General features: G+C 41.5%; 1 protein-coding gene across 3 annotated transcripts in view; it reads right to left on the bottom strand.

The window, feature by feature from the left end:
- Nucleotides 1-18,770, bottom strand: part of LOC100866559 (pseudouridylate synthase RPUSD2) — a 131,242-nt gene that overhangs the window by 73,197 nt on the left and 39,275 nt on the right. The window contains exon 2 of one of the 3 annotated variants that reach the window (XM_086915707.1): nucleotides 6,110-6,143. The exons of the other annotated variants lie outside the window; for them this stretch is intronic. Within the exon in view, the coding sequence (XP_086771833.1) occupies nucleotides 6,110-6,130 (21 nt within the window). The 5' untranslated portion in view covers nucleotides 6,131-6,143. The remainder of the gene's footprint in view (nucleotides 1-6,109; nucleotides 6,144-18,770) is intronic. 3 annotated transcript variants of the gene reach the window in all.

Genomic DNA, 18,770 nt, shown 5'->3' with positions numbered 1-18,770 from the left:
AAAAAATTCAGAAATCCCTCCATTTTTATGAACACAAATTTCCAACGCGTTTAAACGAAATTCCGAGACGCGACTAATACGATAAATATTCATAGAGAAACACACTGTCATCCTCGTCCCGCCTCTCTGTACTTTAAATTCCCTCAGAAATACCTGTCGATGGTAATCTCCATTTTAAATTTCCCAACATCGTTTCAAACGTTTTGCTAATCGACACGCGAGCTTCCACAACTCGACCCACCATCCACCACTCTCAACAATCCCTAAAAAGAAACACCATCCAATCCTGCTACACGCCCCACCTATTTCAGACGATCGAACGGAATTCGATGGAATCTTGGATGGAAAATACCTGAAATATATCATTTATATTATATTTTATGGAAAAAATATTGTAGTTTTCCTGGACGTAAAATTTACCTCTTGAAGAATCCATCATGCTTTTAGATCACACTTTCTTCAGAATGGTTTTATTTAGTTTCGTAGTTTCAAAAATTTTATACCTATTTTTACGAGTTGCGGTCTCGTTTTATCGATTAACGCTGCTCGAGGTTACAAAATCCTAACCTAAAACTGCGTTAACAATTTCGAGCCGTTTCTAATAATACACGCACTTGTGTATAAATTGTGCGAAGTTACGAAACTTCGACTTTCCGATTTTTCATTTTTCACTACTCCATTTTGATTTTAATTTTTACTCGAAAAAGATTACATATATTAATAAAGGAAATTAGAACCACGCCGCGAACCGTGCCGACGCCTTTAGTTCGACTGAGCCTCGCAATGTCGCGTCGAGCGGCGGTTCAAGAAGGGGAAATAAACAAAACGAAGCAGCGAGGCAGCAGCGATCGCGACCCAATTCGCGCGTAAACAAATACAAAGGGCACGAGAAGAACGTGTCGAACGTGTAAATTTTTCCTAAATCCGGAAAATCGTGACGAGAGAAACCCGACCAGAAAGAGACAGGCAAACAATCTCCCTCCAAGATTAATCCTTTCTATCGAGGAAGGGAAAAGTTTCCACTCTTAACGATGGATGAGTCACGGTTGACCGCGAAACTCCATCGCGATTAGGAGGGAGACAACTATGGGGAACGAATGGGGAAACTTTAACCCGGCTCGGATTTGACAACCTCGTACAACCAGCCAATTTCCAGATCCTTCGGGACACCCTGTGTTTCGCCGCAATCGAAGCCTTTCTGCCGGTTCTGTCTTGTCTTGCTCCTTCGTTTCGAGAAGAGGAAAATCGGATCGAGGTTTGATTCGATTTTTTTCGTGGAAAATTTTTGAAAATTCAACGAGATTTCCGTGGCGATATATTATTTTAAGATTTTGATGAGGATCGGTCGAAAAGTAGCGGTTTACGATCAATTACGAATAATTAATTTTTAATTCGAGATATTCGTAATAATAATTGAAGAAGGGAGGAAAAAAAAAAAAAAAAAAGAATGCGAAGAAGTTAATAAACGGGAAAAGTGTCGCGTTTTAATTACATAATATTGAATTTCTTGTGTGCTCGACGAAGTGCCAATAAAATTTGCTCCATCTCAATCGACAAAATCGTTCAATCTACCTCCCCTTCCTCGATGTCGTTTTAAACTTCGTTCAACCACCCTTCACACTGTTGCAATTGCACACACTCTGATAATTTATTTACCCACTCGAAACATTAATTTTTCTATCTTTTTTTTTTTTTTTTTTTTTCAAAAACAATCTCTCGAAACCAGATAAAAAAACTCTCTCTTTCCGTAAAAATATACGTTTCACACGGATTTTCCTTAATCATTCTCGCTTGGAGACTCAAATAAAATCTGTCGAAAATTTCAAAAAAAGAAAAAATCTCTGGATCGAGTACCAAAACGACCCTGATCGTTTCGTCCATCACCCATGGGGAGGGAAGAGGAGTATCAATTTCTTTTTCCACCCGCAAAATGGCTGGTCGAGCGTCGTCCCTCTTGAAAAAAAAAAAAAAAAAAAAAATCTATCGCGCGGAGCAGAAACGTGACGAATGGAGGGGATGAATTTAGATCGAGGTGGAAACTCCTTGAAAAGCTGCTGATAATTTAATTTTTTTTCTCTCTCTCTCTCTCTCTCTCTCTCCTTTGAAACGGGCGCTGACTCGACCGAAAGAAGCTCGATAATCGCGATTCAAGCTTGAAATACGATGGATTATACGGTTGGTGGCAGTATATTATTCCCAATTCTTTACAAGCAACAGCTTTTCTTACCAACTCACCTTTCATCCACCTCGTTTTTTCTTTCTTTCTTTCTTTCTTTCTCTCCCTCCTCCATTATTCCTCGATACGCGAGGAGAGTATTTTTGCGCGAGCAAAATGTACAAAATGAAGTGGAACGAGAGTCGAGTGATTTTATATCTCTCCTTTTTTTTTTTTTTTTTGACGCGAAGGAAAAGATTTCGTGAAATCTGACGGCCGTTAACGTTTTAACATCGATCACTTTTACACGCTTCCCCCCCCCCCCCCCCGTCATTCTTTTCGTTGCGTTTTTATCGAATTTGACGCGACGAAAATTTCGAGTTAGATTTTTTTTTTTTTGGTTACATAAAGAGTTTCGAGATGAAGAGAAAAAGTTTTCCGCTTGCTCGTCGGATCCCTGGATTCGAGAGAGGGGACAAAGATCGCACGAGTTTTAATCGCTCGATCAGTGAATTAGAAATGGCTCGAGGGATTGCCAGGGGGTAATCGATCCTTCGACCGAGATCGAGATCTCTTTTTCCCCTCCCCTCTTTGTTCATCGATCAGCTGTTCTATGGGCCAGAACGAGCGGATAAGATACGAGCGAGCGAGACGAGTTTTATTTCATTTCATTTCTTTTTTTATTTTCCCTTCGTCGTCCGATAAGTTTTCTCGTCGTTTCGAAGAAACGGATTGTTTCTCCTTTTTCCCCGACGTTTAAACTCGATCTCGATTATCGTTTCTCGATAAAAGTCGACAAAACGTCGTACAAACGTCACGATTTAAACCTTCCCTCTTCCGTCACCTCGAATTAATTTTCCACGAATAATAATCTTCCCATCGAGTCCAACTATCTTTAATTAGATTATGACCTCCTCGTTAACGACACGATAAACGGATCAGCGAGCCGAAACAACGGCGCAAAGTATCCTCTTCTGTTTCGCGAATCAACGAAACGGGGACAAAACGAAACGCGCGATATAACATTTCGATATTTCGTGGCGCAATATTCCACAGCTCCAAGTTAATTACCACCGCCATTTTCCTCTCTTCCCGAGAGATAAGATAAGATAAGATAAGATAAGATAATTCGCCTGCGGCCAAGCGACGCGAACAACGCGAGGAGAATTGCTGTTACAACGAAACAACCTTTCGATCCGATTAATTAAAAAAAGAAAAATGAGAATTTCAAGACACGTAACATTCTCTTTCCAATTCCATGTTTTCGCGTTTCGAGTGTCGGCGGTAAAATTACTCGAGGATGGACTCGTCTTGATGACGCAACCGCAAACTATGGTAAAAAACTATCGTAAATGCATGGCGAAGAAAACATGCTTTTACGTTCCACGACCACAGCCGTCCAGCCACGTGACCCAGTGATATTTTCGCCGCGTCCCTTTCTCTTTCTTTCCTCCTCTCTTTCTCTCCAAGCCCGATCTTTATGCTTATGTTCGGTAAAAGAAGAAGAAGAAGAAGAAGAAGAAGAAAAAAGGTATTCGCGCAAACTCGAGGAATCTCTCTCGCGATTGATGGAGACAGAGAGGGAATAATACGTACGTGCGATCGAGCGTGCACAACACCGCCGCCGCCGCCGCCTTCAGATGTGTCTCCGGATAAACGTGTCGCGAATATATATTGCGGCTATAAAATCCGTAAGGAAGGATGAAAATAAATAAAAGGAGCTCGCTTCAAATGTCACGGCGTATCCTCGTTTAATTGCAAATTCGTGACGCTTGACCGAGGATTTCATTTCTAGGAGGATTGGCAATCCACCTTTTTCTTTTTCCTTTTTCTCTCTCTTTTTTTTACGATCCCATTTAACAAGATGTTCGAATGAATTTCATTGTTCCCATGTTTTTTTTTCTTTTCTCTTTCTATCTAACTTTCTTAGCCAAACTGAAAGAAGGATACTAAATAAATTTTCCACATAATAATCACAAATCTATCCACAAATCGAGGACTCGAGTTGATTAGTGAAACCTTCTTCGATTTTCACGTTTTGGAAACGAACTATTCGTGAAACATCGAATTCGCTTTCGTGGCACGGGAAACAAGAGGAGCCCACCTCTCCGTGATCTTCTCTTTGTCCACCTCGAACCTGGAATTGCCTGTCTGCCCGACGCATGGAAAAAAAGGAGGGGATAAGAGCGTTCATCGAGGACAGCCTTTCTCGATCGAAGATTCGACGATCAATTTCCGGGAGAGGAAATTGGTTCGTCTTGATGGAATTAATAAACAGAAATTCGAACATTTTTGCGTGCAAATCTCTCCTTCTTCGAATCCCTTTACGAATATAGATTTGGGGGAGGGGGGAGAGAGAGAGAGAGAGAGAATCGAAAACAATGGCGGGCTAACGAACAGGGACGCGCAACTTCCTTTCCTCTCTCTCTCTCTCTCTCTCTCTCTCTCTCTCTCTCTTATACTCTCGCTGTCGAGCAGAGGAAACGCGTGGGGGGGGATCGAGGCGCGCTAATGGAAAAGCGTTCGCGTCCATTACTCGCGACGAGTGGTGGCCACCGAGAATGGAAAAACCGTGGATTCTCGCAAGGGATTCCCCTCGATGATCCGCGAATCCGTGAGCACAATGGGTGTGGGATGCTCGTCGTTGAAATGGAATACAGGAATATCGGTAAACCGATAAATGGACGCGAAAAATGGATGGAAACGTGGTCCATCTTTCGAAATTGTTTCGCGATATATCTGTTCTGGAAAGTAATTAATGAAGAATCGAGCGCTCGAAACGTTGTTGGAATCGTGTAAAGGAGAGCGTGGAAAATCGTGCGGGAAAAAAGTAGTGGAAACGAAGGGGACGATAATGCATACACACAAACGAATTACAATGGTAATTACGTCGCGTTTCCCTTCCAACAATGGCCGTTCTTGGGAACTTTGTTGTCGCTATTGTGTTCCTTTCTTCTTTTTTTTTTTTAGTAAAAGTAAAATCGCTAGACCAGAAAGAAAACAAAAGGTTGGAAAAAGAAAATTGCGCAACGGAGTCCTGCGTGGGAGAGTGTCGTTGTGATCGAGAATATTATAAACTAGGAGTGGAAAAATTGAAATGGCACTCGAATCGGTCGATAAAAAAGATCGAAGATTGGAAAGTTATTCGTTTCGAACTGGCGCGACACGTTCGTTTTCAAGAAAAATAAGAAGGTTGCCAATCGAGTGACAAAAGTCTATTAATTATTAAGAATAAATTAGAACAATAGAGAGACAGAAACCACTCTGCATCTTTATACAATTTTCAACATAACGAGGCTGTTGTTGCGAATTTCCATCAATAATATACAAAATGAATCGAAGTTGGACAGCCAATTGGAGGCTTATATTCATTATCGAAAATCTTCGAACGAAGAAGTAGAAGTAGAAGAGGCAACAACTGGTTCAGAATCGATGAGGAAACAAAGCGTAAAATATCGCTCGTTTTCCTTTCCAAAAGTAACATTTGAGAGAAACTCGATGACGAGGAGCGTGTTAGAGAAAAAAAAATCTGCAAGAATTCTAATTGATTCTCCTTCGACATCCCAGAAAGAAATGGTGGATCCACGAAAAAGCGTGGCGAGAATTCTCTGGTTGTGAAACAACACACCCGTCGAGAGGAGGATTGCACGAATCTTTCATCGAATCGGTTACTCGATTTGCGATCTGAGACTGCCTCTGTCCGAACAAGTTTCGCGCGAACGATTAATCTTTTGGAATTGAAGCAAGTTGGAGCGTGAAGTTTCGTCGAAAGTTATACGAATCGTGGAAATGCAAATTTCTAAATTTGAAAAATAGTCGAGCGAGAGTATTTTGGACAAGCTTGCAATTATCATCCAACGGAATTAAACGTTATTAACATTTTTTTTTCGCGACGAGAGTTGGTTAAAATTTAAAAAAAAAAGAATATACGCACATTTCGAAAATATTACTCACATCGACGACTATATACATCATCGGCTCGGCTTACCTGCAAACAGAAAATATCCTCGTGAGATAAATTTGTACACCTTTCAAACAAGTTTTGAATAAATAAATCAAGAAACGTTTAAAAAGTGGGATAAATTAAAATTCGATTCCTCCATCCTAAGAAATCTCTGTAATTTCGTGTAATAAATAATTTAAGAAAAGAGATAAAGAGAAAAATAGGAGCAACGTTCTCCTAAAGAACGTGCCTTCCTCAAAATTTCACCTTCCGATTCGTCCCGTTTCGTCTCGTTTGAAGAAAGAAAATTGTCCATTGATTTCCAGAGTAAATTTTCATCGGGGTGGGACAGACAGCACGGTCCGTACATCACCCGTCATCCCTCCCAGTCGATTGAGGGAGAACAGAAATCGAGCAAGACGTTGATGAACGCGTGTCACCCGCTTTTTCTTCGTTTTTTCATGTATATCTCTCATATACATATGAGAGACGCGCACAGATGAGCTCGAATCAGCCTCCATTCACTTTGCAACGCGAATCAGCCCGCTACATCTTGATTTCGAAACGGTGAAATTACGGTGATCGAGTTGTTTCGATGCACCAACTCTTCCAAATTATAACTTTTAACCATCTGAACGATTTGGAAGAGGATGAACGAAAAGCGAACTCGAGACTTGAAATTCTATGAAAAAATTTCTCGGTCGAATAATGGAGGAGAGACGGTATTTTCGTTTCGTCGAATCGAACGGATGGGCCGTCGAAGGATAATCCCCGGTTCTCGGCTTTCTGGATCGGGTACAAAGGTCTCCCTTTAATAAGCGCGGGTATTAACGGTGGGCTCTCGGCCAAACGCAACATCGCATCGTGCAGAAAACCATTCGCTTATTTTTATCCTATATCGGGGATGGTATCACCTCGTTCAACTTTAGGGATCCCAAGGGTGGCCACCATCTTCCACGTTTCTTTCACGATGATTTTTAAAAATGTTGTAAAAAATATTCCGTTCCATTCGTTTATTATTGCAATTCGTTCGATGAATCCTTCAAAGGAGCGTTATAGAAATTCGTTTTTCAGGAATGTATACGTGTGTGTGTATATATACAAGGATCGTTGGAACATCTTCGAAGCGTGAAATTAAGCGTCGAGGAAACGCGAATGCGATCGCTTTGCAAACAGACGGATATAAAATTCAGGTCAAAGAATGAAGAATATCTGGCGTACAGAAAGGGGGTGACGCGTGAGGGAGGGAAGGACCGACCGCGGTTCGATATTAATTCGACAAAATTAATATCGAACGACCTATATATTCCTGTAAGAGGCTAATACTTTGAGCCTCAAAAAACGTCAATTCTCGATTCCTTACGAAAGATCTCTTTCTTTCTTTTGTAGCATTCATTTTTTTCTCTCGCCATTTCGAGAGAAAACTTGATCAAGCTTCGATAAACAGTATATAATAGTTTAATGAGCAATTTATAAAATAACATTTGAAAGAGATTGATCAATTTGTGTAAATCGAATGCTAGGAAATGCTTTGTACAACTTGACTTTGTTAGAAATACAACGAGCAAGAATAAAATACGTATATATATATGTGTGTGTAATTTCTCTTCAAACTTTCAAAAATCCATACATTTGAAATATTGATTTAGTATAAATGATAATAATTTAGAATCATCGAATTGGAAGTTGTGTGTATATACATAATAATCTCTATTTTCGACTTTAAGAAATTGTTCTCGATGTGGTCTCAACGTCGTTAAAACGCTCTATATTATTCTCGTTTACTCTCGATTGTTATTTTCACCACGACGTTATTACGTCGTCCCGATGTTAGGTCGAGGAGGGAATGATAACTGAGAGAAATGTAGACCGGAAAATCCTCCCTCCTTTCCACGGACTTTTTCACGTTTTAAACAACCACCAACACCGAGGAATGATTCGTGGAGCGTGCACGATCCGAGGAACGGAATATAAATCGGATTCCAGACTACTAGAGACCTCCTCCTCCTCCTTCTTCTCTTCTTCTCTTTTACTTTTCTTCGAGAACAGACAATATATATTTTTCCTCGTGGCACACGCGGGTTATAATACACAATCCGCCATCATCTTCGTTCTTCTTTTACCCTTCTTGTTTTCCCCTTCTTCTTTATATATTTTCCTTATGGAATTCCATTTTCTTCGGGTACTAAAAACTTGTGCGAAAAAACGAAGGTGCGAGAAAAAGCTCGAAAATACGTGTCTACCGTACGACAAAACAACACATCCTCACACACGACGACAATACACAGAGAGAGGAGAGAGAACACGGGTGATTCATTTTTTCTCGTTGAGAGAGGAGTTTCGAACAAAACTTTTTTTCCTTCTTCTTCTTCTTCGTGCTTGAAACGTTATTTCGGAAGATGGTTGATGGAAATTTACGCGAGAAAACCCGTGGAAAAATTTGGACGATGCGACCGAAGATTCGAACTCGGTTCCAACTCGTTACGAGTCGAGCTCCTTATCCACTACGCCATCGACGCTTCGCGACATCTTTCGTTTCTCTCCATATATATACATTCGGTCCAATAATCCAAAGCGTATCCGAACCAAAACAAGTGAATAAAAAGGGGTGGTGGTTTCGAGGAAAGTCGATGAGGTTCCGTCTTCGAGGCGATGTGTCGTGTACTCCCCTAGGAAATCTTACATCATGGGGGACAGGTCCAAGGAGGGAGGCACGAAGGTAAGGCAAACACCTGGCCAACACACACACACACACACACACACAAACGACGCACCGACTCATCGTCGTAATGCCGCCATACGTCTGCCCTGTCTGCCTCCACTCCTCTCGACCTCCGCCGGCCCCCTTTCCCCCGTTTAACCCCTGGGATATGATAATGCTACACCCCAGTAGCAGCACGAGGAAAACTTGCTTTACATGTTATTTATGCGGCCGGAATGACCCGACACGAACTCTCCACCTCTTCCTTTCCCTCGAATTCGCAGGAGAGACGAGATTTCGGTCTGTTTCGCCGGATTGACACGCGTTGCGTTCGGGGAACGGTTAATTAATTCCAGACGACACGTCCAGATGGGATATTAATCTCGGTCGGTGGTTAAATGAGCCGATTTGCAATTTTATCGATGATCCTTTGTTCGACAACGGGGGATAAAACGCAGAGTATCGTTGCGTTAATTTTGCGGCAATTTATCATTACGATTATATTACTGTCCGAGCGGAATACATATCGAGGATATACGCGGATATACGACGAGTCGTTGAACGCGACAAATCGTTCGTGAAGTAAAACTATTTCTGAACCGCGCGAGGTGAATTATCTCTCGACCTTGATTCACACGCGTTTCGTCAAAGAAAGAATTTCCATTCCTGTTTTGCCAAAAGGACGATTCCAAAGGGAATCAATTACAAAAGTCGACGTATATCTTGCGAGATATTAGCGACCTCTCGAGCAGTGAAACGAGAGAGTATAAAAATTCGGGGGGGGACCACGTTGGAATCTCGACATTAATCCTTATCACGAGGTACACGATGTACTGATTCATCGTCATAATGCCGCCATACGTCTACCACGTCGGATACACGCCACCCTCCTTTCCACCCTGTTTAACCCTCGGGATACGATAATGCTGAAGAAAAACTTGCTGTATTTACAACAACTTTTGAATCCCGAAATTCGAGCCTCTAAAAGTGAATGCACACCTGAAGAGATTAATAATATTTCGTTGTGTAAATACATAAGAGGAATCTTATATTTCATAATTTTTCGAAAAACTTGAGCGAAAAACGAATGAATGTTCTGGGAAATCGAGTGACACGTGAAGTTGGTGCGATGATTGTTAGCGTGAAATAATGGTATAATCAGAGAGAGGATAGTAGCCAGCCAGCTCGTCCTCGTCGTAACAGCGCTATACGTTCATCCCTGTCGGTTGCAAACTTCTGTCTTCCCCTTCCACGGGCTACTTTTGCACTCCATTTAACCCAGCGATGAGCGGCAAAAAAAATGTTGTTTTCACCTTCTATCGAATTTTTTTCAAATTCGATAATGCGATTCCTTTTTAGAAAAATTGCCAAAAAAAAGAGGACGTAAAATAAACGAAGATGAAAATTCGATAGAAATTCGAGAATTTACGTTCGTCGAGTCAAATATTGTAGTCGAAACTAGATTCCACGAGTTAGAGGCACGAACACGGGACTGGAAAAGGTGATGGTTGGATATAGATTAGGTCAATTACGGAATAATCCGGGTTCCGACCAACCCGAGTTAGGTCGAAAATGGTTGGAGTGAACCGTGAGTTGGGCGTACAGTGCAACGCAGCCGATAAGAGAGAGTCGGTGGACAGGGTTAAGCCGCGAGTCAATTGTGGAACAAGTCTTGGTTCCTAAAACCAACTATTAATAACATTTTGAACACGAGTAATATTCAAAGATCAATGGAGAAAGTAGTCTTTAAAACGGTTATTATTTAATTTTAAGCGTTCTTTCCTGCCAGTGGTAACCTAACCTAACTTTTTAACCATCATAATTAAGCAACAATATACGAATTAACGATTAACAGAGAAACTAGTCTTTACAACAAATGTTAATTTTAAAAGTTCTTTTCTGCCAGTGCTAACCTAACCAAACTTTTTAACCATCATAATTAAACTGCGAATATTTGTACAATATACGAATTAAAGAGAAACTAGTCTTTACAGTAATTTTATGAATTCTTTTCTGCCAGTGGTAACCTAACCTAACTTTTTAACCATCATAATTAAGCAACAATATACGAATTAACGATTAACAGAGAAACTAGTCTTTACAACAAATGTTAATTTTAAAAGTTCTTTTCTGCCAGTGCTAACCTAACCTAACTTTTTAACCATCATAATTAAATTGCAAATATTTGTATATGAATTAAGGATTAACAGAGAAACTAGTCTTTACAACAAATGTTAATTTTAAAAGTTCTTTTCTGCCAGTGGTAACCTAACCTAACTTTTTAACCATCATAATTAAACTGCGAATATTTGTATATGAATTAAGGATTAACAGAGAAACTAGTCTTTACAACAAATGTTAATTTTAAAAGTTCTTTTCTGCCAGTGGTAACCTAACCTAACTTTTTAACCATCATAATTAAACTGCGAATATTTGTACAATATACGAATTAAGGATTAACAGAGAAACTAATCTTTACAACGATTATTACAATAATTTTAGGGATTCTTTTCTGTCAGTGCAATAAGCAACCTAACCTAACTTTTTCTTAAACCATGGTAATAAAAATTCGTATGTACAAATATTTATATTGCTCCCATTCTATTTTCCAATATTCTGGCGATTAAAATATTCGCCTATAAGTTTGTTTGTTCAAGGAAAATAGAAGATAGATTTTTAGACAAGATGGAATGAAACAAATGGAAGAAATTTTGCGAGTATTTAAGGGAGACAAACAATCCAACCGACTGGAACGGTGTTAAAACAGCAAGAAGAAGAGGCTTGTTGTTGTTGGTTGAGGAACGAGCCGCTCTTAAACTTGGCGGAGAGGGACATTGGAAAAGAAGCGTAGCGATTCTGACATTGGGTGGTGCAAAGCCTGGCAAGTTTCCCTTCCACAAATTCGCCAAGTTACGCCCGTCGTAATCTTCCCCTCGAAACCACCCTTTTCTTACCACCCTCGAGTCATCCCCATGGAAACATCCTCCTACGAGGCTTGTTGCCAGGATGGTACAACATGGACTGTTGCACCAACCAGGATCAAACGGGATATTCCAAGCCGAAATTATGAATGGAGGAAAGTGAACACCAGATTCCAATTTTATTTATACATTTTCTTTCGAAAATTTTCGTTCTTCAAATCAATCAATGGAAACGTTTCGGATGACGATTTCAAATCTCCCGCTTCTGAATAGGTCTGGTAATTTCCATTCCACGGCATGATGAAATTAAAATTTTTTTCTTAAAAATCCAATTAAAAAGAAAACGTTAGAAAAATTTCTTTCAAATTTCCCGCTTCTGAATATTACCAATGAAATTTCAATTACCAACGATCCTGGTAATTCCTTTCCACGGAATTAAAAATGAATAAAAAATGATGAAATTTTTTTTTTAATCCAATTAAAAAGAAAACATTGGAAAAATTTCTTCTTCTTCGAATCGAGAACTTTTTTCAAAGTGTCATCCACTTAATTTCACGCTCGACCAAGTCATCATAATTTAAAACTATCACGTGTGTTTGTCCAATTTCTTTTTAATAAAAAAAAATTCCCAACAATCGTAAAAAACGAAAAACAAAATCTCCAACGAGCCGCTCCTACAAATCGAGGATTTTATTAACAATTCAGCCTTCATCCAGCAATTATCCCAATTGGAGGAGGCATCGAGAAGATGGAGGCCCGGATGGATGGATGGAGATCGTGGCTCGGCTCGTCAGAGCGCAAATATATCGGCAGGGAATTGTCATCGGGCGTAATTAACCAAAAAAACGTTCGACCACGTTCGTTTTTTTTTTTTCTTTTTTTTTTGGTTTGGTTTCTCAGAATCCCTGAGGGAGGATTATTCGCGCGATCGGTTCTCCGCCCGGCATTCTTTCGGCTCGGTCAACCGATGCACCCCTTTCGAACCATCTCCTCACGTTCTCGCCCCTTCCTTCCTCTTTTTATCGAGCTCGCCCTTCCCTCGAATCGATCACGAAAATTTATTTCGAATTAAAATCGAATTGAAATTTTCTTTTTTTCGAAATTTCACCAATGACACTTTTCGATATTTTCTTTTTTTTTTTTTTTTTGTATAATTTAGCAAAACGCAGCCACGTTCCCTTCCGCGAAATCTTGTTAAAAACAAGAGGGGGAAACTGGAGCATGGAACGGACAAAGAGAATTAAAATATTCCCCCGGCACATCCCGTGTTACGAGATCTCGTTTTCAAATTCTCTAATCCTTTCCGAATTCAATCGATACGATATTTCGAAGATCCCTATTTTCTCTTACTTAAAAAAAAAAAAGAAAAAAAGAAAAAAGGAAGCATATTAAAATTTAAATCATTAAAGTCTCTATTTTCATCCCCAACCACGCGTCACGAAATCTTGTTAAAGGGAACAACGTTTCTCCAATCCTTTCCGAACTCAACCGATACGTATTTCAACGTTCAAAGATCCCTGCTTTTCTCCCTCGTTAAAACGTTCCAAACCTCTTAAGAAAAAAAAAAAAAAAAAAAAGAACGTTTCTCAGACACGTTACTCCCCTTAGAAAAAAAAAAAAAAAAAAAGGAAGAAGAAGAAAAGACACGACTCGGACTCGAAACGGCTAAGGCGAGGCCACGATATTTTCGTCGCGGGCAGCGTCCGCAAATAAAGAAGTGGAAGGCTTTTTACACGTGCAACGAGCATCTAATCGCGCGCAGGAAAACCCCGCAACGACTCTCTAATCCTGTCCCTTCTCCTCCTCTTTCTCCCTCCCCCTCCTCCCCCCCCCCGCCGCCACTCGACCGCGTCCAGTTTCAACGAGATAATACGATCCGCGTGAAAACTCGTATCCGAAACCCTTGTATATTCGTATACCGTGTTGAAGTCCTGGACGAAAAGCCTAACCACGGATTATTTATATATGTATATATATATGTACATACGCGACACAGATGTGTCACACCGGAAGCCCTGAAAGAGACAAAAGTTCATCCGTTGGAACGCGACGAGGCTAGCCACCACGAATTCATCAACTATTCGATCCTGCGAAACGTACGGAAAAACGTGAAGCCAAAATTTTTGCCGGAACGGGAGCGAGTTCCCTTTCTACGAGTCGAGGAAACTTGGAAAAATTGTACGTAAGTATATAATACTTTTGTAAAAGAAGAATTGAAAAAGTTGCTTCGAAGCAATTTGTTAAAATAGCGCTATTACGATCGATCCGCTTTCCCACACAACCTCGCCCTCGTTTGCCATTACAATTATTATTATTACTACTACTATTATTATCACGATAAATTATAAAAGTGTACAACTTTATCCGTAACTTCAACTAATTTAAATTTTCCCCCCGTGTCTAAAAGCTGTCTATAATTATCCTATTACCCCGTGTAAAAGAAAAAAAAAAAGAATCGGAAATATACGCGACGTCTAAAAGATCGTGCTCCTTGTCTCACGGAATACGAGAAGATGCTGCTGAAAATTAGATCGATCACCGTTGTTGGAAGAGTAATCTTTTGAAAATTAACTCGACTCGAGGCCATCTCTCGTATCGAGACGGCGGTGACGAAAGAAAAACAATCGCCGCACGGGGCCACCGTTCGAGAGCCGCACGTACGTACGTACGTACGTAACCCGAGGCGTGCAGATTTACGCAAGGAATATTTTGGCACGGGCGTGGTGGCTGCGTGGTTTCGTAATCGCGAATTCGCCATTACTGCCCGAGGGAGCGAGCGGCCCACCAATCGCGTTCGGGCGGAAGGCAGATCGCGAATAATTAGTTGCGGGTCAAGGCACCGGTGCCTGAATAGAGAAAACTCGTTCATAAAGGCGACGACGTCCGACGAAAATAGAATCGTAGAGAGAGCGAGAGAGAGGGGCGATTAATGCGCGCACGCGCGTGCGCGTTCGTCGATTCGAAACGACGGTTTCGAACAAACGGTTCGTTCGTTCGACTCGAACGGTGACGATTTATCGCCGCTGGAACGAGCGGGGCTCTGGTTTTATCGGCCGGCCGAGGGGGACAGGCGAACGAGAGTAACGAGAGTGGAAATCGGGAACGGTGTATTATGCACGTGTCGGATATCGGACGTTTACGATTCTGGATAAATGTTTCGTTTGCCACAGTGTTGCTCGATAGGCTGATTCCAACTGCTTTCAAATATGTCTCGTTTTTTTATCCATCCAGCGTTGCCAATGTTCGTTCGTAAGCAGTATTATTAATTCGAATAATACGGAAGCTCGATTAAAAAGTACGAGAAACGCGTTGTTACGTGTCGTCGAAAGGTTGGTCGGGCACGAAAATCCCTAGGAAACCGTAGCCACTATCGACGCGGCGAAACTGTGTCACGGGAGCAGTATCGTCGATAACGTGTTTATTATTATTATTATTATTATTTCGTACCGCGTTGACGAAGCCGGATGGAAATTTCGTGGGGCGAGAGACAAGGGAAAGAGACTTCGATGCCTCGCCAAGGGAAGAAAGAATCACGCTGCATTCGCGTGACCCGTGTCACTAACTCTGCTCTCCCTAACCCCACTCTCGCCCGCTAGCACGGTGACAAATGGTATCTGCAATCGCGCCGCTCTCCGACACGCCACGTCGGATCTCCAACGCGGAATAAAACTTGTTAACCCGGAATAATATTACGCGATCCTGTGTGTATTTTTGGCGATACTATTAGGCGTGCAGATAAATTCCTCTTCCCATTCTTTTTCTCCACGATCGTAAAAAACTTCTCGCCGAGTTCGCGAATCGTTCTTCTCGGCGTTCGTGGCGCCATCTGAAACAGCGTTTTCGAGAAAAGTCGCAACGAGCGCTCGCTCCATGACGCTTTCCAGTTCTATGCGACGATTTCGAGCATGGGACGCGGCGTGCGATGGAAAAAGTGGAGGCAAAGATTTAAAGCCGGAATTTTTAATTCGACGACGGCCAATTGGAGGAATCGTTCGACGAAATTCCAGACGGAAAAAGGGAGAAAGAAGTTATTTAATCGCGCCTAATATATCGATACATATATATATATATAACTCGAGACATTGCGCGACACAGAAACATATCCCGCCTCTGTTTCGCGTTATCCTCTCTCTTTCTCTCGTAGTGTATCGCGAAAACACGGTTATTCTCACAATGTTTTGTTGAACGGATCAAGAGAGATTTTGATGAACGATGGAAAGAAGAAGATGAGAAGGATGGAAAGAGTGTTTTTCCCGGTACGACAACAATTTTTCTTTTTTTTCCTTTGATTAATAACCTTCCCGTTTCAATATCAAGATATACATAAACTTGAAGAAACTTTCTTCGGAGAAAGAATTCAAAGGGGGAATAATTTATACGCGATTCGGACGAATCGAATTCACTTCAACTTCGCTTCGCACTTTCGATCTTTTCCCGATTCCCGCGTCGATCAATTCGTTCGAGAGATGGCGACAAAGACTCGCGCGTGCACAAAGGCGAGCGAGAGGGAGAAGGAGGAGGAGGAGGAGGAGGAGGGTCGGAGGTCCCCTAACAAACCGGGGGCTGTTCTGGCAACGCGGCGCATCCGCATTAACCAAATGAAATTCCGTTTATATTAGATATGTAGGCGGGTATATTGGCTGGCGCAGCGTATACCCGAGGCCTGGCGCAATATGGCCGACCCGTAGCTGCGGAACCGTGTCACTCAAACGTCTCGTCTTCGCCAGACAGGCCAGAACCCCCCTCCCCCCCGTCGGGAATATACGCGTCTTTCGAGGACTCGAACTCGTTTAACTCGCCACCAACTCTCCCCTCCTCACCGTCCCGTTCGAGGAATCGCGAAACCCGTGTTGTCTCGAGATCCTCGATAATCGGGGATTTCGAAATTTTTTTACGAAATTCGACGTAATCGTGGAAATTGTTTCTTCAGAGATTTGTGTCTGACCTGTGAGGTGTCGTTTCGCACTTTTTAGTTTATGGTATAATTTAGATATAATTGTGTGAATATATACTTTTACGAATTGATCTCCTCGTCGATTTATCGAACGAGATGGAAAATTATCGAGTCGAGTAGAATTTCCACGAAATTTTCACGTAATAGGAGAGTGATGATTACGTAACCGGTGTTAAAATACCGCACAACTTCGAACAACAATCGGGGCCAATCGAGGCAAGGCAAATTAATTTTTGTTACGTAATTTAAATAACGCTCGGCTCGCGACCGAATTTCTCTTCCAAGCCAGATTTTGCGGATCGTATTAACGAAGGATCTTATCTCGAAGGATTATGATTATTTTTCGAGGATCACGTGATCACCATCGAAGTTAAGGATGAGAAATAAGGGGTCCGGGCCAAACGCGTGTCAGCCAAACGTGTTTCAACCTCCAGTATTTCTAGTCCCCAACTTTGCATACAACCTGGTCTCGTCCCTCCTCCAATTTTCGAATCTATTAATCGGCCAAGCTTTTCACAACGAAAGGAACAGTTCGAAAAACTTCGATTCGATTCACGAGGAAGGAGAAAGCGAAGAGTGGAGGAGAAAGGGATCCCATCCAATCTCTCCCTCTCCCCCTGTGCTTGGCAGCCGATCAAACGGAACATTATTAATTTCATCAGCAGAGCCACGCGAAAAGGGAGCGAACCAACCCCTCCGCGTTTCCAACCCCTCTTCTTTTCGAACCGAGTTTGCGCGTAGTTTGGCTAACTTTACTCTCTTCTGGGGAGAGGAGAAGAACTAGAAATCGGTTGGATACGTTTCTTGTACAGTGGACATTCTCGTTTTCATGCTAATTCGAGAAGAGCTCCGCTTTCCAAACACACCCTGCTCCTTGAACAAGATACATCTTCACAGCCACGACGCATCCAGTCCAATTCTCCTCCAGTTTCTCGTATTTATATTTGACCTGCCTGGAATTACGTTACGTTGTAGGAAGAGGTCGATAATTCGGAGCGATGACGATTCGTGGACAGGGCAATTGTTCGGGGTGTGCAAAGGGATCGGCCTCGTCTGGCACGAAAGTCGTGGAAAGAGGTCGTCATACGCGTTCGGTATATAAATATATACATAGATATATAACCTCGCCTCCTCTGGCAGCGAGGAAGACAGTTCTGTCATCTGTCAACTAGACTCGGAGGTCTATGGATTACGTAAGCTCCTCCTCTCTCTCTCTCTCTCTCATCGCTCATCTTTATTCTCCCTCGATTCGACTCGATTCTTCCAGTATGGAAAATACTGGGACGCACGATCGAGGCGCGCGATTAAACTGTCCGGGAATAACCGCTATTTACTTGGAGGGAGGGGAGAAAGGTTCAAAGAGAAGTGGCGCGCGGCGTAGTAGGCGTAGATCAGCCGTGGATCAAACGGGTGGTGACCACGGCTGATACAAAGCGGTCGACATCATCGTGGTCGAAAAATAGAGAAGCAAGACGGAGTAATTGCACGTTTCCACTGTCCCTCCCCCCGCTGTCTGTGTCTATACACGAGTACGAGTAATTTTCTGACAGCGATACGCGCTTTTGTGGAATTCTTTTTCTTTTTTTTTTTTTTTCTTTTTTTGAGGAGAGTGGCTTTTCAAAGATGAGATTTCCGCGGAGTTGTCGAAGTCTTCTTGGAGGCGAAGGGTGAAAGATCGTTCGAAGAATTTCGAAAATTTTGGAGAGGAAGAAAGGATATTGGAAATTTCCAAATTTCGAAAAATCACGAAATTGAATTTAGAGCTTCTAAATCCGAGAATTAATTGTATGATTCTTGAATTTTTAGAAATTTCGAAAATTTTGGAAGGAACATTGAAACCATTTCAAAAAAATCAGTTTCAAATTAAATTTGAAACTTCTAAATCCAAAGATAAGATTTAATTGTAACAATTCTTGAATTTTTGCCTATGATCGAAGATTCAGAATTTTGAAAATTTTGGAAAGAAAGATTGAAAATTTCGAAATTTCCAAAAATCACGAAATTAAATTTAAAGTTTCTAAATCTCAGGATAAATATTAATTCTTGAATTTTTAGCTGTGATCGAAATTTCGAAAATTTTGGAAGGAACATTGAAA

Source organism: Apis florea, unplaced genomic scaffold (assembly GCF_048593485.1).
Source record: "Apis florea isolate Af1SG1 unplaced genomic scaffold, ASM4859348v1 contig_3793_pilon, whole genome shotgun sequence".
In the NCBI taxonomy this organism is placed as follows: domain Eukaryota; kingdom Metazoa; phylum Arthropoda; class Insecta; order Hymenoptera; family Apidae; genus Apis; species Apis florea.
This window is presented reverse-complemented; position numbering and strand designations above follow the sequence as displayed.